Source organism: Pristis pectinata, chromosome 12, assembly GCF_009764475.1.
Source record: "Pristis pectinata isolate sPriPec2 chromosome 12, sPriPec2.1.pri, whole genome shotgun sequence".
NCBI classification, from domain to species: Eukaryota; Metazoa; Chordata; class Chondrichthyes; order Rhinopristiformes; family Pristidae; genus Pristis; species Pristis pectinata.
Genome location: NC_067416.1, coordinates 16,420,324 through 16,441,631, shown reverse-complemented (window position 1 = coordinate 16,441,631; position 21,308 = coordinate 16,420,324). Strand labels below are relative to the sequence as shown.

Here is a 21,308-nt window from a genome sequence, read left to right as displayed (position 1 = left end):
TCACAAAATAAATTACATACCTTCAAGGAATACAAGATGATTAATATGTTTACACCAACATATTAGATAATTATCAAATAAGTCGAAAACTGACTACAAGCTGTGCCACTATAAATAAACTGATTATTAGAAGTCCTGAATGTGTCATGTCTTCCTGTTGACAAACTTTATTTCCTAGGCCAGATTTCTGCCCAATCTCCAGCCCACTATCTCTGCATCTCTTAGTTACTTCATTTCAATGCAGTCAGAGGCCAGGAACCTCAATGTTGCCAGACTTGGATACCTCCAGTGGCCTGTAAACTCATCCCTGCTGCTTGTAGATTCCAACCCCACCTGCTATAACCTTTCCCACTCTAAGATCCCCAGATCAACCCTCAGTGCTGAAAAATGTCTAGATCCTATTCCCAATGCATCCTGCTCCCAGAACTGCCCTGTTACTCACAAATCCCAGGACCAAGGGTTCACAGAACCATCACTACACATGCCTCCAGTTCACCCTGAACTGAAAACCAAATATGAAACACTGGTAGAAAATAAGAGCACATCCTGAATTTTCTGGTCACTGTATGGTCAATCCTAATATTGAAAAATCAATGGCATTGACTCAAGTATCACTAGAAGGACAAACAAACTAACGTCACCGTTGGTTCCCTAGCCAACATCCCCAGCATGAAGCCCTCGTTACGCTCACAACTGTCATTTGCATGCCCAACTCCAGACTTCCAAAACAGGTACTCTATTCTGTGATCTGTCACAGGAGTGGACTGCCAGTTGGACAGAGAAAATCATTCAAGGATGCACTCTAAGCTTCCTTATAAAAGTTCAATATCCCTCAAATCCTCAGGATCTCTGGCCCCATGACTGGTTCAAGGCAAACATGGAGCTTCAGGATGGCATGGAGAACCTTTGAGGGAGCACACAGAAGATCTGCATAAGAACCAAAAGGAGAGCTTCACCACATAAAACTACCCACCCACTCGCCCCATCAGCCAGCTCCTACCCTTCTGTGGAAGAAGTTGGGGTTCCCACTTTGGCTTCACTATTTCCTCAGAACACACAAAACCAGAGTGAAAGCAAGTCATCTTCATTCCCAAAGGGACTGAGGAAGAGGAAGAAAGTACACCAACCCCATCCCAACTCCCATAATGTCGTGCATTGAGTGTTCTATTGAATTTGCAAATTAATTCTGAGTGGTGTTCCCCACAGTGAGATTCTACTGAATTCTAGAAATCAACTAACCTCATTGGCAATGATGTTACTGAGTTTCGCATGAATCAGATCAGGCGAATCTGTCACTTGCGTAAACCGTTAGTGAATGCGGATGCTGTCGGTAATTTTTCTGCGAATGATACAATAAAAGAAAGCATTACTCCTTCTTAACCATTTCATTCTATTCTCCCCCATTATGTAAGCTCAGTGCTGGACTAAAGAGATTATCTATTTTTACATGGCCATCATTCAGAAAAATATAATATTCATCGATTAATATACTAAACATCACGGTCCAACAATATCCCCAGCACACAGATATGCCACTTGTTCCTGCTGGAATTTATAAAGGGGTAGAACTAAAGGATGGCAAAAGGACAGGGCAGTTAATTTCCATGGTCATGCCCAGGTGGTAATATGCCCACTGAGGGTACTATAATCGTTCTCCAGAAGGGGATGAGATTTGTTTCGTTGTTACTACACAGAGCCTTGGAGAAAGGTGTGTATGGGCACCGACACCTTCCAACTACATTCTTGTCACCATCCACACCATCTAAAAAGTACTAAAGTGTCAATGCTGATGGCATCAGAAAGTTACACCTGTTGTGTCGCAACCTATATAAATCCCAGATGTATCCATGCTGGAAGGCAATAAGGCACATAATTCATACTGTATCATTTCCAGTTTAACAGCAAGTATCTTGGTCGATACTCTTTTGGGGCTGGTATTCCTGTATTTAGTCATTAGTGTCAGCCATTTAGAACTATTTGAATGACTCTTGTCATTCAAGTGTAAATCATTAGTATTGTCTGGATCGAGTCATGGGCCAGGACTTGCACCAAACTTTTGAATTTAGATGAGAAGTGAGACATGTTTGAATGCTTAACTATTCTCAATCAACTGCTTACCCTTCATCACAGTCTTTCTACATGCTGCATCTATTTGTACACTAAATGCACCAACCTCTGACCTATCACTTGGGTTCCCATCCCCCTGCCAAACTAGTTTAAACCCTCCCCAACAGCTCTAGCAAACCTGCCTGCAAGAATATTGATCCCCCTTCAGTTCAGGTGTAACCCGTCCCTTTTGTACAGGCCGTACCTTCCCCAGAAGAAATCCCAATGATCCACAAATCTGAAACCCTGCCCCCTGAACCAACTCCTCAGCCACACATTCATCTGCCAAATCAATCTATTCTTACCCTCACTAGCGCGTGGCACAGGCAGAAATCCAGAGATTACTACCCTTGTGGTCCTGCTTTTCAGCTTCCTACCTAGTTCCCTATATTCTCTCTTCAGGACCTCATCTCTTTTCCTACCTATGTCACCACGACTTCTGGCTGTTCACCCTCCCCCTTCAGAATGCTGTGGACACGACCCGATCCGAGACATCTCAGACCCTGGCACCAGGGAGGCAACATACCATCTGGAAGTCTCATTCACGTCCACAGAATCTCCTGTTTGCCACCCCTTACTATTGAATCCCCTTTCACTAGCGTTCGTGTCTTCTCCCCCGTTCCCTTCTGCGCCACACAACCAGGTTCAATGCCAGAGTCCTGGTCACTGCAGCTTTCCCCTGGTAGGTCGTCCTAAGAAAAATAAACATATTTTATTCCTATGTGGCAGAGGCCGAGGCTTACTTCATCTGATAATGCAACAAACTATAGACGAAGGTCACCACAACTATTTTTATCTTATTTTGGCCAGTTGGTGGCAGTCTCACATCCAAATGCTTGGGTTAAATTGCACTCCATGAGATTACAAGTTCCATACCAACACTTCAGGACAGTACCAAAGGCACTGCTGGAGTTCCCATCTTTGGGTGAGGTTCCGTGGTACTATTTGAAAATAGGCAGAGATTAATTTACTATTTTCTGGACAACATTCTTCCAGCATTCAACAATGCCAAAAGCTGGTTCATTTCATGCGTAGTTTGTGAGACCTCTGTATGCAAGCTTGCACAATCGCTAATGTAACATCAGAACAGAGATTATGATCAACAGGACCAATACAATATCCTTCCATCACACACATCTCAGGTTACACCTTCAGATTTCACAGACTGTAAACAGCACAAGCCTACAAACCCGATACCAAAATATTCCCACCTCACTGATAAGGTCACTCGCCCTCTTCATCCTTTCAATCCCCAAGGCCCCTGTCGAAATCCAAGCCACTCCTCTCATGAAATTCAAGTCAGACCTGTACAAATTCTAAAAAAAGACAACACATTACCAAAAGGTAATGATCATTGTACGTTATTCAAAACATATTTAAAAAACAGTTAAGAAAACTAAGTTAACATTTTGCATGGGCATTGCTTGTGGATAACTTTACACTGCAGCCCCTGTTCTGGGGACAGTGAATGGATGGGACTGGATTTGGTAATTCACTGAGTTCACCTCAGGAAATGAATATCATAGGCCGCGTGCCCATAACTTCCAGTGAGCACCTGCCCTCACTGGAAAAACCAAATCACCTTTTGCATTCACAGACAGCAAATAAACACAAGGGAATCAATGCATTATCTGTTCATTTGTTTTATGCTTCTCAGCAAAGTTTTACTTAACTCTTTTATAGATACTATTCTTTATCTGAAGAGATATGACAGCTAATGTTCTAATTACAGGCCATCCCCAGATAAAGAGTTGGGTTCCATTTTAACAGACATCCATAAGTCGATTTTGTCCCTAAGTTGGAAAATACGCAAAAATCATCGATATGGTATCGACACCTCCACAGGATTGTAATGAATGGCATCAAACGCACATGGGACTGATAAATTACCAGAAGTGGAAAGAGAGCGGAAACTAGTTCTGCCATTCATAGAAACGAACAAATGTACATTGTCGGATTTTTGAATTTAATAATATTATGGGAGCTCATTTGTATTTAGGGGTGTCTGTAAGTCAGATGTTCCTAACCTGGGACAACCTGCAATTAATAAAGCCAGTGAAAAGGATAAACTGAAAATGTGAAATAATGCAGAACAAGTTCCTCCAACTTTGGCAGGGTTGGAGATTAAAAATTAGCAAAATTTCCACCTTAAATCAATATCCATCTATGCTTAAAGAAAATACCTGTGGATGCAAACAAGGTCAGCGCAGGAAGGTCCTCCCTCATGTAATGACACATATGTGAAAATAAGTATACAGAGGTGAGGCAACACCCAGAAAATTGGACCACAACTTGAGTCAGTACCCTCAAGAGATAAAGCCCAAAGTGGGTGGTCCATCCAGAAAACACAGGACTGTCAATGTGAACGTACCTCACTCTGTAGATCATAGGCCCTCTTTGCCCACTGCACCTTCATGTCGCTAGGTAGTGTCGTGTAATGATGAATGATATTCTTGTAGTTCTGGTCACTAGCTAAGGCTTGGGCTTTTTTAGCGTGTACAAAGTTCATCATATCCATTGGGAGATGGAAATTGGTCTTCGTCTCCTCAAAATCTTTCCTGTACTTTAGCTGGTTTAAAGACAACAAGCAATAATAATATCTTGTACTAATTTTAATGAATGGTCATTTATTTCCCAGAGTAATAATACTATCTGCAGATTATATAGAACATTGTTATCCCATGGAAAGAGGAAGAAAAAGGAGACACATTATATCAGGAATTCTGGGATTATTGGAGTTATCCAAAGAATTAGATTAGGATCTAGCCTTCAATAGGGGAAAAGAAGTATCTGTATGAAAATAAAGCAGGATGGGCAAGACCTAATACCACCAATACCCACCCCATTTCCATTCCTCCCTTCTTCTATCCAGAGGACAATCTAGACACAAGAGAAGGTAATGTTTGGCTTTGAAACGGTGATTCCCTCATCTAGGAGAACTCGTCAGCCAAGGAAGAGAGGTCAAAAACATTCACTATCTACTGAAATAAATCAGTATACGTAAACATAAATGTCTCTAATTTAGCATTCTAATCAAAAGGTCATTTTCAATGGAAAAATACAAAATTCATCTTGGTCTGGTCTTGGAAGGATAATGATGGTGACTCGCGTGGTAACAGACCTGTCCTATTGATACCGCTATGATTTCCTCCAACATCAGGCAATTTTAGATCAAAATATATTTGAATATTTTTCCAAAACAAATGTGAAACCCAACACACCAACACTAAATATTGAACATAGTCCCTACCACAACCTGCATTCTGCCTCATTCAACACAACACTGATGATTTGCTACCTTATTATGTACCCACCCAATACTACCAGCCCCCCACACACAGCTCAACCCCTCCCACTCTTTCCAAAGCTACCCACAGCCAGACTGCACTGAAAAGTAGATGAGCACAAAACACTTCTAAGTTTTTTTCCTACGTACATCACTGGTGAGTTTGGCCGCGTGAACTGAATGAGAAATGTTCAGATCATCCTCCAGTTTTCGAGTTCCAACCATCTGACCTCTTGTCTTCTCAAATGCTTCTTTGTATTTGTACTGTGATAGAAAACACATGTTAGGAGCCAAAGTTCAGGGAAGTGGTGTAATAGCATAGAATACAGCTGGAAGAAGTGCTTCATTTTCTTTAGCCAATATTCTGTAATCTTGGCATGTGATACACACAAACAACATTATTCATCTGAAGTTTCTGCCTTTCTGATTTTAGAAGAGGCATTGTTTTAATTGGCCTAATATTAGTGCAGAGAAGAATTTCAATCAATTCATGAGAACTTCAAAACTAATAACCCACCACAGAATCCAAGGCTTTTGTAACTTAAAAGGTCTGCATCCAAGAATACCATTACAATTTAGTTGAAGGATAGTCATTCAATGGTAAAATTACTGGTGTCAACTTTGCTGATCAATGTCAGTAGGTCACCTGCCCTCATGAATAGCCAAACACAGAAATCCCAAACTTTCTTCACAGTATTGGGGTCACATATTTCACAGATGAGTCCAGAACTAAGTTCAATCTTCCTGAGATTCCCCAGCATTAACACTGGGGATATCAGCACTAGCATCCTGCACCAGATTAGACCTGGTGGAATATTTGTGACCCCACTGGTTTCAATCCTGATTGTGGAACTGCAGGGAAGAAAGGCTATGATAGGACGTGTTTTTGTTTAGTTATTTGCGATTTGTCTCATGTCGTTAACAACTTGTTAAGCATTTTGTTTAACAGATGCTTTGCATATTGTAATAACCTGGCACCTGTCAGAGGTATTTCAGGTGGAGCTTCTCCAGTATAGTGATCAAGCCTTACTCCAACTCAGGCCTTACTGATAGAGTCCCAAGTTTGCTTTTTAAATCCAGACCAGGTAAGTTGAAGGGTGGGGCAACATTGTGAGGAGGGGGTATAAGATCTGTCCTGTTGATTTTTTTTGAAATAGAGTCCTTGAGAAACTCTGATCTCAATGGTTAACCAAAAGCCAATTTACAAATAACAAACGTATATCTCAAAAGGTAATTAAGATGTGATGGTCGCAGCATAACCTTAATGAGATGTTCATCATGCATATTCACCTATACTGCACCCAAGCTACTCCCTGCGGCTGCTCTGTACGTCATAAACTCAACACCTTCACTAACATAAATACAACTTAAGCCAAGGAAGCATATTTGAAGTTTGGTCACTATTGTAATGTAGGCAATGCAGCAACCAATCGACACACAGATAGCTCCCACAAAAGGTAAAGTTATCGTGACTAAGTAATCTGTTATGTGATGTTGATTGAAGAATAAATATACCAAGCTAATGCTCGTATCAAACAGGTGATATGTATGTGGTGAACCATTTTCCTGACTTGACTGGAGACTAACCAATTAATTAAAGCTATCCAGCAGTGTGTACAAATATGCAGCATTTTACAGCAGCAGCTTAAGTCTGAAACGTATAAAGTTATGTCAGAATCAATACATTTCTGTGCAAAGGATGCTAAGGTACTTAAAAATGAAGTGGGCTCTGTTAAGTTGGAAAGTTTTGCGATTTCCAAAAGTCTTAAAGGAGTTCAAAGTCCCTATGGAAAGACACTGTCAAACATGTCAGAATTTTAAATTACATTCCTATAAGGTTGCAGTGCGCTGCCAAGGCCTCAATAAGTTGCTTCAAATGTTAACTGAACTATGAGCACTGGAAGGAATTTAATAGAGGAGAAACCTGGTACCAAAAGTGGCCAACTCTCAGAATGCTGAGAGATGTATTTTAATCAGAAGTGGACTTCATTAAAACATTAAAAGCTGTGTTACTAGATGGTGGCAGTTAAAAAGGACATTATTTAGCCTACAGTAACTATAATGTACTATTCCCTTTTGCACTAATCATCTACACTGAATTACATACTGATAATTATTCATGTAACAAAGAGAGATAGGTCAGTAAAATATTCCAATACAGGCCATAATCATGACAGAACCAATCCCAACATACATGTCGGAAAAAATAGTTTTAATGGCTTCAAAATGTAAGTTTGCCAAAGGCCAAGTAATAGTTGAAGCTGGATTTTATCCAAGTGTATGAGTCCAAAATTGCTCAAATAAGTGGCCTTGGATTAGCATTGATTCTAAATAGCACATAAATTGTTTAACCTCATCTTCTTTGCAACTCTGGAAAGTATTAACTTTAGCAACTTCCAAAGCAGTTATCTAGAGTTATACTTACATCGCTAATAATTTCTCGGGAAGCTTTAGCAGCTTGGAATGGAATAGCGTCCAACTGCAGTTTGTATCCACCATCTCGTAATTTTGTCCATGCCTCTTTGTAGCGAATCTTTAAAACAAGAAGTGATTTGGTAAGCATGTATTTGACACACTTTCACTGTACCCTATTCAGTTTTAAGATCTTAGAGATTTAAAATGCAGAAATAACCAACTGTGTCCCTGCCAGCCACATCAAGACCATTTATTTATTTTTGTTACCTCCTCCGTCACAGAAAAACAATGACAGTTTTGCCTTAAATTCTTTTATTAAAATGCACAGTCTTAATTTAAACCCGAACATTCAAGTGCCTCCTGTTTTTGAAAATCTAATTACCCCACAAAGAGCACATAAAAAGTATATTACAAAATGTACTAGCTACTAATGAGCCAATAACTAAAAAGAGACAAAATATTTCCTACAGTAATAACTTTTCTCCGGTATAGCCAATATAATCACAAACCTTAAGCTAAGTGCCAGGCAAGCACTTATATTCAATTCGTAAGTCATTAAATATTGCAGCATTGTCCTTCAATGTCATGCCAGCTGGGGCTAATTAGACTTTTGGTACATGGATGCAATTTGTTTAATTTGCTCAGGGCTTTGTATCTTTTAAAAAGGTATTTCACTTTTGCGAATGTTGTCCTTGTCAAGGTAAGTGATATCAGTGCTGGGAAATGGAACTTTTCCATTATCAAAATCAAGCTCTCCCGAGCCTTATGCAGAGCAAAAATTATCTTTTTCTACTCCATAGTCAGTTATTACATTATTCCAATTCTCAAACCAATCATACTGTGATTTCTCTGAATGGAACGGCCAATTTAGTACCATACAGCATCAATAATGCTCCACTGAAATGCCCTGGAGATGTTTATAGTGTTAAAGTTGCAATGTTGTCCTGGTTGATCTTCCACTTTACACCCTCTCCAGAAACTATGCTGTCCACTCATGCATCACCCATTTGCTAGCTATCTTATATAGACACTTGGCGTGACCAATCTTAAATTTTAATATTCTCAGCCTCATTTTTCAAAGCACGTCATGGTTACACCCATGCCATCTCGGTAATCCCCTCCAGATCTACAACTCTTCAGAATCACAGCACTCCATTAACTCTTGGCCCTGATTTTCTTCGCTCTGATACTAGTGGAGATCCCCTCAGCTGCCAGGACCCTAACCTCTGAAAATCCTTCCCAAAAATCTCTCTACATTTTTAACTTGTTCCTTAAGGCCATACAACTTTGACCAAACTGTTGGTAACCCTGTGAACATATGAATAAGGAGCAGACGTGGACCACTTGGCCTATCAAGTCTTCTCTATCATTTAATAAGATCATGGCTGATCTGATGGTAACCTCAACTCCCCATTTCCCATCCACACACTTGAATGTCAGGAATACATTTACCTCTCTCTTAAAACTATTCCAACTCAGCTTCCACTGTTGTTTGAGAAAGATATTCCAAAGACTCACAAGCCTCTGAGAGAAAGATTTTGCCTCATCTGGTTTAAATGGGTGACCACTAACTTTTGAACAGTGACCCCCCCCCCCCCACACCCCCAGTTCTCCCAGATGGAGGAAAATCCTCTCCATATCAACCTTATCAAATCCCCTCAGAATGAACTGACGTATATTTTTGCTGTGCTATGGGAGTTGGATAAATGGAAGTTGTCATATAAATGCAAGTTGTTGTAGAAAGAGGCCTTATACAAACATATAGAATTTTATCCCTGCTGTTATTGTTAAATTTGAATTTAGGTCCCATATGTGGTAGTTCCCTGTACAAACTGCTCATGACCACCTTCTCGAGGACAATTAGGCGTGGGCAATCATTGCTGCTCTACTAGTGATGTCCACTTCCAAAGGTGAATAATAAACATAATTGTTACATTAGATTTAGCATTTATGTACTCCAGGAAACAAATATCAATTACCTTTCTGTCTTAACTACATTATATTGAAATTGGATTTGTATGCAATAGTTGTGGACATTGTTTGCAAACCCTGTCACACCAACACATCAGATTGGTTGATCTCATATTCTACTATCATATTTGACAGTTTTGAAAATCCAAATTGTTGCTGAAAACAGATCAATATCGGTCCATTTTAATCACTGGCAAGTTAAGGAATACTTGTTTCATCCTCGTGTTAAATTACAGAAAACGCAAGCAAGATCTTTTACCAAATTGCCTTTATTGCCTGGGTTGCTTATTACAGAAATGACTACAATTTTAATTCAGTAATAAGCATTAGCAGTGCCTCTGATCAGCTTATAAAGCCACCTAATATTGCATAAAGACACTGTTCTGAATCTCACCTCACTGATGTTCATGGCATTAGCTTTAGCCTGCAGAAATTCTGGGAGGTCCTTTGTCAGTGTGTAGTGATGTTTTACATTTTCTCCATCTTCTCTGTAGAGTCTCTATCAAATAAAAGAATAAATTCCATTTTAATATGTATCTAGGGCAACATCACTTTACATCTTGGTAGGTGGGAGCAGAATTATATCTTGTAAGAGAAATATGCATATAACACAGTTGCAATTGTACACATCTCCCTACCATGTTATTAATTAAATAACAAATTGCATTAACAACTCAAGAGACAGATAGCCACAAACCGATAAATACATAAAATTAATTTGAACAATGATTGTATGAGAGCTTAAAACGCTGATACCAATTTAATCTTTCACTATTCTAAGGCAGATGTTAACCCATTTAATACAAGTAGTTTAGGGCATCGGAATGAGAAAGTTTACGAGTGCTTTCAGAACTTATACAATAATTCACACAGTATCTTTCAGACCTATAGTAAAGGAATGCTATTTTTGTATTAATTTTCATTTTGAATTTTTATGGTCAAAATAGCTCATAAAATGTCACGTTAGTCATGTTCAAGTTAGAAACTGCTATTAGATTTGTGTTATTAAATCTGATCAGTCAATGTGAAGTGAAGCATCATTTAGATAGAAGACTATTAGACATTTATACAACAGAACTTAATACCTGCTCCAAATGCAAGTGAATAGCTTTGGGGTTATTATGATGGAAACAACAGATCATTCCAAAAATATTTGATTTTATGGTACTTTCAGAACAACAATTAATGGAATGCATTTGTAGAAATTGAATGTACAATGCCAGAAGGAGAGGCTTTAATCACCTTACTTGCATTACCAGAAACATGTCTATTCCTTTCCCAAAGGACTTGTATAGATAATGACACAGAGGAAAGAGAAATTGAAGGGGAAAAACATTCTGAAAGAGCGATTTATTGGCAGGGTGAAACTCCTTTCAGGATCAGCCTCAATTTCTTAGCTGGTGGGGATCCTGGTGCACCATGCCAGGAGGAATATCAGGTGGTTACTTTATTCCAGCTGGCAAACAAGGCAGGCCTGTTTGGGAGAGAGGGAAAAACATGCAGGATGCACATTGACAAGCTAACAACAGATTGGACAATCTTTGGTCAGGCTTGGTTAAAAATTCTTACACTTTGATGAATGTAAAATTGCTTAGCTCCCTGCTTGTGTCAGAACTGTGGTGCAACTAGTCAAGCTGTTGCCCTGCAGTGCTAGTGATCCAGGTTCAATCCTGACCTCCAGTGATGTCTGTGCGCAGTTTGCACCTTCTCCCTGTGACAACGTGGGTTTCTCCAAGTCCTCCTGTTTCCTCCCACATCCCAAAGACATGCAAATTGGTTGATTAATTGGCTGCTCTAAATTGCCCCTCGCGTACAGGTAAGTGGTAGAATCGGAGAGAGGGGGATGAAAGTTGATGAGAATGTAGGAAGAATAGTTTATAGGGAAAATAACAGGAGGAATGGGATCACTCTGTGAGCCAGCTTAGACTCGATGGGCCAAATGGCCTCCATCTATATCATGTGGAAATATGCAAATGGTCATTGCACCTTGAAAATTACAAATGGTGGTCCTTCTGTAGGACCTCAGTTAACCTATTGATATAGCCTTGTGCCTTTGGGCAAGCTGCAGGTCCCCTTTTATAACTTTTTAGTATGACTATTGATCCAGGGAAGTCACCACCAGATTCTCAACAGCCCATTGCCTTTTCATTTGGTTTGATCTGAAAGATGCCCCCTAACTACCCAGACACTGGCAGATAGAGAACTGCAAAATATAGCAAAGCAAAGCAAATATGCAATTTTGTTTTGCTCTGCTTACAGTGTATCCACTCCAAACTGAGAAAAATAATGAAAACACCTAAAATGCTCTACTTTCAGAGATGGTAGATATTGTAGAGTCCTATACTCTGTCACTCAATCCTAGTTTAAAAATATACTTAGTGTTCTTTTGCTATGCTTCATTGGCCAGCCAGGGGAATGTGAACATAACCAGATCACGCTCTATTTACAGAGTCATTTTTCTTTTCCATGACTACATAAAGATATATATTTCCTATAGAAAAAAATAACAGTTCTGATGAAACGTCATGAACCTGAAGTGTTAATTGTCCTTCTCTCTCCATAGATACTGCCTGGCCTGCTAAATATTACTAACATTTTATGTTCTATAATATAAAAGAATAACATAAGAAAAAATAATTGAGCAGTTAATGTGTGAAACATGTGTCATATCAATTAATTGCTTACATCCACAGCCTGGTTATAACTAATCTTGGCTTGTATCATTTCAGGAGAGTCTGTAACGCTTGTAAATTTCAGGTCACAGGGATATTGACGATATTTTCTCTGTAACATACAAGCGTAAAATCAAGAATTATTGTTGACATAAACATAAATACCATGTATATGCTACTGCCTAACAGATTATTTTCAGTCCCAAATTGACCTGAAGGCTAATTCTACCTCTCTCCTAATCTAATGAGTACTTCCAACAGTCCCCAGTTCGTTTGTGCAAAGCCAGATGCATAAGAGTTTTTTGCCATGTTTAATATGACAGCCATTGACAATGTGGTCCTTGCCCTGCTCTTGAGGCTGCAGTTGTGGCTGCAGCAGGCGGTATGTTTCAGTGAGGATGTCCTACAAGCAGGAGAAACTGAGATCAGAAATGTTGAATTTCCTTACCACAACACTCCCCAAAGGCAGTTTTGAACTTGAAATAACTCTGGGAAGGATTAAGTACATGTAGAATTTTAAATATATCCCAATGGCATTAACCAGCATTAGCTGTGAATGGTCGAGAACCCGTTTAAATAGAAATCGTTGTGGGGCTGGTGGTAGGGAGTATAGAGGTGGTCCTCACTGCTGTTGAACTTGCATTCAGTCATGAGAGGTTAAGTAAGGGGCAGGGTGAAGTGTTGAACTTCAAAATGGAAGCACTGGCGACAACTTGGCATTTCTGGTCAGATATGCATAAGCCAACTTCTTTCAGCAACAGGAGTGGATGCCTCAATGTGTCCCAAATATGTGTATGCATACTGCAGATGTGATATTCAACGTTTAAGTGCTCACTTAACATCCAAATCATGCCAATCAATTTCAGGAATGTTACGATGTAGAATGACATAAAATGGAGCTGGATTTTATGTTCTAATTGTGTACTGGATGGTGGTTTTGATTAGCAGGAACCATTTATCACACTTACCTCACTGAACAGTTCTCCTGCCTTTTTAGCTTGTTCAGCATTTAAAGAACCACTGGTTACCCATCCAACACCACGCATCCAATTCAAGTCAGACTTGTACTGGTTCTGATAAATTTTAGAAAGTATTACTGTATCAATCTTCTCAGACAGGATTATAAAGCATGACATATTTTTGTGACTTGAGAGATTCATAAACTACCTTGAAGATTACAAGAGTGATTCACAGTATTTCCTCTCTACATCTACACTCCCAACATTAATTCAGACTTGAGCATTTAGTAGAGATTTCTTCAGGGGAGACCTTTAAGACAGTTAGCAGGAGGAACAAAATGTGATTTCCTGTTCTCTACCCATGCCAATTTTTTGCTGAAAGGAAAATTATCACCAGCACTCCCATCCTCCTTCCACTTTTGTACTTTTGGTCAACGCTTGTATTCGGCTTGCTTCACTGGGCATCAGTATATTGAATTAACCTTATTAAACAAGACCACAACGCAAATCGATGACTAAATTATCAAGCCACCGTAACAATGAGTGTTGTGAGCATGCAACAGAATTTTCCTTCCTCCATTTGTGTTCATTTTATGAAGGAACAATTTTCCAATGTTACATGATCCAGGGCTGTGGTTAATGAGTCATGTGGATGACTTTGGGCAAAAGCTTGAAGAAAGCTCACAGTATAAATAATACCTAACACTTTGGAACCAGCTGGGCTCTTGCATTAGTTGTCTTTAGTACTTTGGAATATGTGATGACAAAGACATGTTGTAAGGCAGGAAACAGACTTTTATTTGGCTTAGAGTTTCCAGATTTGACAACTGTAAAATTGAATAAATAGAAAATTTCACATAAGCTGAAATACTATAATCTTGCTTAATTGAATCCATGCTTTTAGCAGGATAATCTTAATGCTGTCAACATTTTAAGGCTATTACAGCTTTGTGTATGTGGTAAGATGAGCCAAACAAAGTTACACATAATTAGGTTAGAACATTAAGGGAGACTATTCATCAGAGAAATCAGAGTAGCAGGAGTATTTGCTAAAGTAAAAATGTGAATATGTAGGAACTGTATTCAAGTGTGCTTCTCACTGTCTTGCAGTCTTTCTGATCTATATGTAGAATCAAGCCAAACCTATCAAGGACTTTGACTTCTTCCTACCTACTGTACTGCATCCGGTGTTCACAATGTGGTCTCCTCTACACCGGAGAAGCCAGAAGTAGAGTGGGCGATCACTTTGCGGAGACCTGTGCTCAATCCACAGGAGAGACCTTCCGCCTCCTGTTGGCAGCCACTTTAATTCTCCACCCCACTCCCACTCTGACTTTCCTGTCTTTGTCCCCCTGCACTGTTACGACAAGGAACGCAAACTAGAGGAACAACCACCTCACCTTCTGTCTGGGCACATTGCTGCCGGGAGGATGCAATATCATGTGGTCAAAAAAGTTAAGTTAATTTTCTTTGCACTATAATGAAACATATCATTCAAATAAACAGCACAATTGAAATTAGCAGCATGTTGCTTACATTACTTTGAAGAGCATATGCTTTCTTAGCCCATTCAGTTTGCATGTCACCGGGTGGGACGGTATACTGGTGGAATCGGTGTTTGTAGCCCATGTCAGTGGCCAGACTCTGGGCCCTTTTCGCATGCACCAGTTCCAGCATATCCATTGTGAGGTGGATCTTTGTCTTGGTTGCCTCTGATTTCCTTCTGTACTCCAGATCACTCTGCAGCTTGGAGGCTTGGATAGAATGGGCCAGCTGAGAGTCACCTGCTACATCCTTCACCCCAATCAACTTTCCCTTCAGCTTCTCATGTTCCTCCTTGTACTTCAGCTGTTAAAGCATTTTATAAAGAGGTTAATAAATGAACATCCTGACTTTATCATCTGCCATATCTAATGCAGACATGAGAAAGGAATAGTAGATATTGAACTGCCTGCAAAGTACTTCAGAAACATTGGAGCAGATAGGTATCTAAGCAAGTGTGAGCTCAGCCAATAACCTACAAGCAAGCCTTAATGTTGTACATTTACTGAAAATTGAGATTTTATTCCGGGCATAAAGATAAAACCATCTGTGCTGTGAAGCAATGTGATAATGTTATCACTTGGAAGAAGAGCTTCTATCGAGTATAGAAGTTCTGTTCATTCATATTGGTTTTTTTACCTATTGTCAACTGAAGGTACAACCTTTCTTCCTTCACGTGAAAACTAGATTCATGTTGTTTCAAATGGCACCCATCTTTCAGAGAGGCAATTTGTGTTCCACAGATCTCTAGCAACTTAAACATTCATCTCCCTTTCAGAAGGCAAATGTCCAGCTGGATTACTAGAGTTTTGGGAGTTCTATTGCAGAATTTCTATATGTACATTTTCTAATCTTCCCTTGCCTAATTCAGATGATTCATTAGATTATGTAATTCTAGAATGTTATATTATTTCAACAAATGTTCTTTTTCAATGAAGTGTTTCAGGTAGAAAAGATTGACTTTAACAATACCAAACCACTTATAACAGTTTGAATGTACCTCAGTATTCTAAGCACATTACTGGAGTGCTATCACACAAAAATATTGGTGCCAAGCCATTTGAGTAATTAGAGACGATGAAAAAAAACGACTTGATCAAATGGGTAGGTTTTAAAGAGCATCTTAAAAGGAGAAGGGAGTTAAGGAGAAAGAGGGAGAGAGGCAGGGCTTGAAGGGGTGATGAAGTGAGGGAGTGGAAAAGTGAAAGGCAAAGGTTTTGGAAGAGAATTCTAAAGTTTAGGTCTTTGATACAACTATCAAGGGTGGAATAGTTAAATTCAGGGATGTATACAAGTCCAGAGATGTCTCAAATCACATTAGGATTGAAGATGATAAAAAAGATAAAGGCAGGTCAGACCAGGGAGGAATTTGAAAACAATTCAAAAACTTGTTCCCAATTAAGCAGTGCCTTAGTGCAAGTCAGCATACCCGGGGACCTTGTGTGAATATGCTTTTCTGTGAGGTAGAACACAGCTTGCAGATTCTTGTTCTTCGTCAAGTTTCCAGACAGGAGAACAAGAAAGGTCTGCCAGGAGTGGAATGGTCTGAGCAAGTCTGGAGGTAACAAAAATAAGGATGAGAGTTTGGCATCTGATAAGCTGAGGCGCAGGTTGTGTAGGATAAGATAAGACATAAGATTTATTTATTAGTCACATGTACATCAAAACACACAGTAAAATGCATCTTTTTGCATACTGAGAATGTGCTGGGGGCAGCCCGCAAGTGTCACCACTCTTCTGGCGTCTACATAGCATGCCCACAGCTCCTAACCTGTACGTCTTTGGAATGTGGGAGGAAACCGGAGCACCCAGAGGAAACCCACAAAGATACACGGAAAGAACGTACAAACTCCTTACAGACAGCGGCTGGAATGTACCCAGGTCTCTGGTGCTGTAATAGCGTTATGCTAACCACTACATGACCGTGTGCCATGGAGGTGTCATGGATGTGAAAATAAGCAGTCTCAGAGATGTCACAGAACTGAGTGCTGAACCACAGACAATAAGGTTGCAAAGAGCCTGGTCTGGATTAGAATTGGATCAGTAGATAGGGTATCAACATTTGAGATGTTGAAGCAAGGATAGTGGTTTCACTCATCCAAATATTTAATTCTGAGAAAATTTCTGTTCATCCATTCCTGGGAGTCAGACACACAGCCTGACAAACTTGGAGGCAGTGAATGGTTCAAGAGAGGCACCTCTGGCTTTCATGACTACAAAATAACATTTTGGAGTTACTTCTATATTGGAGATATGTGAATCACCTTGACTTCTACATTGTGTTTTATATTAAAATGAGTTCTTTTTACTTTCAGTTAAATTCATTTTAAATGGCAATACTGTAATGCCGTTTGCAATATCTAGACTAATAAAGAAAATACAGCATAATACTTGTTCACATTTGCCACATTAATGGTGTATCAAAGTGCTCAGAATGTACAACTTACATCACTTGCAAGATCTCTCTTTGCCTTAGCTTCCAGGATGGCTATAGTATCCAAGCGCAGTTCAAAGCTTTTGTCTTTCTCTGCCTCCCAGTGACTCTTGTAGATTTTCTTGATAAAGCACAAATTGTGGAATAGTTTCAGTTAATTGTGCCCTTTGCTAATTAGAGATTACATCATTCAGGTAGAGAAAAGAACCATCAGGAACTCATCTGGTTCCTGACTAACCCCAGGTAAGTCTTGATTTAAGGTCAGCAGGGAATTTCCACAGGGATTTTCCCAGTTTCCAACAGTAACGCAGGCAGGACAGCCAAAGTTACACTGTTATTCCCAGGTTTCTGTGGCTCTTCCACCAAAAGTACAGTAAATGAACAGAAGCACCCATGGGAATTCACTCCTCATTTGTGTTTGAGCCTTCCTATCTCTAAATATAAAATTCAACCTTTCAGTGCAAGAACCAAGTGCAATTGCAATTAAATTGGTCAGTTCTGAAATCGAACCAGAACCATATAATTATCATTATTTTGCTTCTGCATATGCAGAGAAGAAAACACAAGCAAAGTCCATTATGCTTGGACTTTATTTGGCTTATCTTTGTAATGAATTGCTACCTTATTTTCTCCATTTCTCTTATCTGCCTGTGCAGTGCATTAGATGTGACCAAGCAAGTACTTTTCTTCCCGGGTACAGTATTCCAACAATGCTTTATTTGTGCACTGAAATTGCTCAGATTTATATGTTAATTTATACATTTTTAATTATACCAGTTAATCTGCTGTGGTGTCATTCACAGAACTGCCAATTTAAAAGCACCTCTTTCTAAAGTTCAGGATATGAATGTCTCCCATACTAAAAATTCTTTCTGATTTCCTCATCTTTTTCTTTCTGTTCATCTTTTGCCCCCCCCCCCCTCCACTCCATTCTCTCTCTTCCACCATCGCCTCCCCCCACACCCTCGGACTGAATTGCTTCCCAGTGTGACTCCCTGTCTCTTTGTCCTTTTGACATACTTCCACAGAACTCAGTGACATAGCACTGTTCAGCTCTACTTTGGAGCATTGCTTGGTAAAGTAGATCACCTGGTAAACCAGATCCAGGTAAATCCCTTCAAATTTTTCCTTAGATTCTACTGCTCTTCTCAGGGTCCCCACCACCTCCATCTGGTGTCAATCCAGCCTCTCCACAACCTTCTGATTACCACCCCCTCACCATTGGCCCTGCTCTCCCATGGGTCTCAGGCACCAGTGAAATTTCAGTAGCAAGCCCATGACCAAGATGGCTTTACATGTGCCGCACAACCCTCCAACACTCTTTTAAGCAATGGCAAAGAATTTCTAAGCTACTGTTTCTTTTTCTTTGAATTACAGTTTGTTAACAACCTATCCAGTAATTTTGTTAGTGAACTTCCGCAGCATGAAACAACTTTTTTGTTTGAATCAAGCAAATTAACACGGTCGTTGTGTTGCCACACTAGAATTACAGATATCACATTCAAATGTAAATAGTTGTAGGAAAGTATGAAATTATATTAAAAACTCTAACTATTCCACTAATGTCCTGCAGGAACAATAGTTCACTGTTGTCCATACTCCACTCCATACTCAATGGCTTCAGAAGTGACCTAGTAATCCACTGCACTCAAACACCAGTACCTAAGAATGGGCACAAAATTCAGCCTTTCTAAATATGCCTAGGTCTCAGGGACAAGTAATACCAGACATATTTTCCCCAGGGAGAAACAGGATATGTTTATCTATTCTTCTCACCAGTACCGAGGCCAGTCGTAGCACCTAAATAACAAACCATGAAATAAAAGCTGAACCCAATATCATCTGAACCTTACAATTTCAGCATTGTAAATAATTAGTTACTTACATCGCTTAAGTACTGAGCATTTGCCTTGGCTTGCATGAACAATGGCTCATCTTTGCTGATACTGTACTGATGAAGACTCTGTTCACCCGTTGCTTTGTACATTAGCTGCGTAACATGAAAGAACAGCAGAAACAAAAAGGTCTCAAATAAAGTGGCATCTATCCTTTCCCAAAGCTAAAATGCAATAATTCAAGACTTCAACTTTTAACCTTTTTCAAGCATTTGTTTTTATCTCATATTTCTTCAAGTTTTTGTTTTATATTTTCATTTGGCATCTTTCCTTCATAGGCTCACATTGACTGAGGCAGGATACAGTCAGGATTTCAGCTTTTAAAAATACAAGTATTGAAGGTACTATAACTACACACATATAACTGTACAGGCTTGACAGTCAGTAAACTGGTACAAACACTGAAAATTAAAAACACTCATAGAATTTGTTGAACTATTGTATACCATCATCCTCTGTTGTGCCACTCATAGGAGCCAGCTGGTACTGAAGTTAGAATTTCTTTATCTGCCTCTTTTGTGTCAGTGATGACTAATTCCCCTCAACTTAGCAAAGGCAAAATTATAAAACACTTAGGGTACTTGAAATGCAAGAAATCTGCAGTATTCTGTTCATATAAACACCTTTACCTATTCCTTTTTAGGACAGTCAGCAATGTTGAGATGAGATATTTTTACATCAACGGCTGGTGGAACTAACTAGATTCAGAACTGAAAGAGTTCAATTTTAAGCATCTAGTTGCTTGTACAAAATTTATGTATGAAGCTATGAAAACAACATGAAAAAAAACAAAAAAAAATCAGAAATTTTTAGATGTTTGGAAATAAACATTCAAAACTTTTTCTTCCAAACTTTTCCTGTTTGATCAGCTTTGATTATGTCAGTGGCACCCATCACTCTTTGAAATACAATGTTTTTTCCATAAATGATCTCTCTCTGCCAGTGTAGTACTCACATCACTTTGCAAATCTTGGCTCTTCTTGGCGTGAATAATCTGTGGAGTATCTGCCACACTTGTGAATTTTAACGCATCAACTCTCTGTCTGTATTTTTTCTGCAAGTTAAAGGAGTGTGCAATTTAATCTCTGACAATAGTCAATCTACTTATTAAGGCAACAAAAAAAAAATCAGTACGTTCATGATTCTAGTCAAATGTTAATCAAATGCATGCTAGAGTTTAATGTTAAAACTAACATGAAACCAATTGGTCATGATCACATCTTTTTCAGTCTTTTCTTGATTATTGCTATTTGAACTAATTATTCCACTGTTTTAGGACAATAATATTAAATGTAGATTCACTGTTAGCAAGTAGAAGACAATTTACCAACGATTATCTTATACCCTCTGAATTCCCTTATTTTTCCTGTGTTTTAAATACTTTTACCACATGGCTGCCCTTGTGCTTTGTGTCAGCTTGTTCATTAATCTGTCTCTGCGGCATAACCTGCAGTCCACCTGCCACATAGGAATGTAAAGTTGTTGTCCTGTCTTGCTGATAGCAAGGATTCATTGCTCCTGGCAGATGAAATACAGGACAGTAAATGTTCCCAAGCAGCTAATATTGGAAACTATAAATTAAGCTGAAATTTCAAATGGCCATGGACTAATGCTGATTATTATCTTTTACACTGCAATACTTCCATTAAGCTCCAAAATTTAGAGAACCAGATCGTTATTACAATCGTTTAGTTTTTACCAGTATCATTGTTCAAGTTCAATTTTATTGTTGTCATAGGCATACATACACAGGGAATAAATGCCATGAAAATTAACTTACTGCTGCAGAAGAACAGACAAACATGTTCACATAAACTTAAAGTTATATACAACTTACACATGTGCAAAATAAACAATGACACTGGTGCAAGATTGAGAGAGAGAAGAAAATATATAGTCCCCAAGGTAGTGTTAAAGTTGATTTAAATCAAAAGGACCCTACATCTAGTGACCACAAGGGAGAATTCAGAGCCCCTCTGGTGTACAGACTATGGAAGCAGTGTGGTGCAATTCCTTTCTTGAACAGAC

At 39.2% G+C, this 21,308-nt stretch overlaps 1 protein-coding gene across 1 annotated transcript in view; it reads right to left on the bottom strand.

Annotated features, from left to right (window-relative positions):
* Positions 1 to 21,308, bottom strand: part of nrap (nebulin-related anchoring protein) — a 74,581-nt gene that overhangs the window by 15,814 nt on the left and 37,459 nt on the right. Inside the window, 13 exon segments of the mRNA XM_052027930.1 lie at positions 1,240 to 1,308; positions 1,310 to 1,339; positions 3,318 to 3,422; positions 4,478 to 4,675; positions 5,543 to 5,656; positions 7,818 to 7,925; positions 10,173 to 10,277; positions 12,464 to 12,562; positions 13,419 to 13,523; positions 14,946 to 15,257; positions 17,399 to 17,506; positions 19,271 to 19,375; positions 20,236 to 20,334. Of these exon segments, the coding sequence (XP_051883890.1) occupies positions 1,240 to 1,308; positions 1,310 to 1,339; positions 3,318 to 3,422; positions 4,478 to 4,675; positions 5,543 to 5,656; positions 7,818 to 7,925; positions 10,173 to 10,277; positions 12,464 to 12,562; positions 13,419 to 13,523; positions 14,946 to 15,257; positions 17,399 to 17,506; positions 19,271 to 19,375; positions 20,236 to 20,334 (1,557 nt within the window).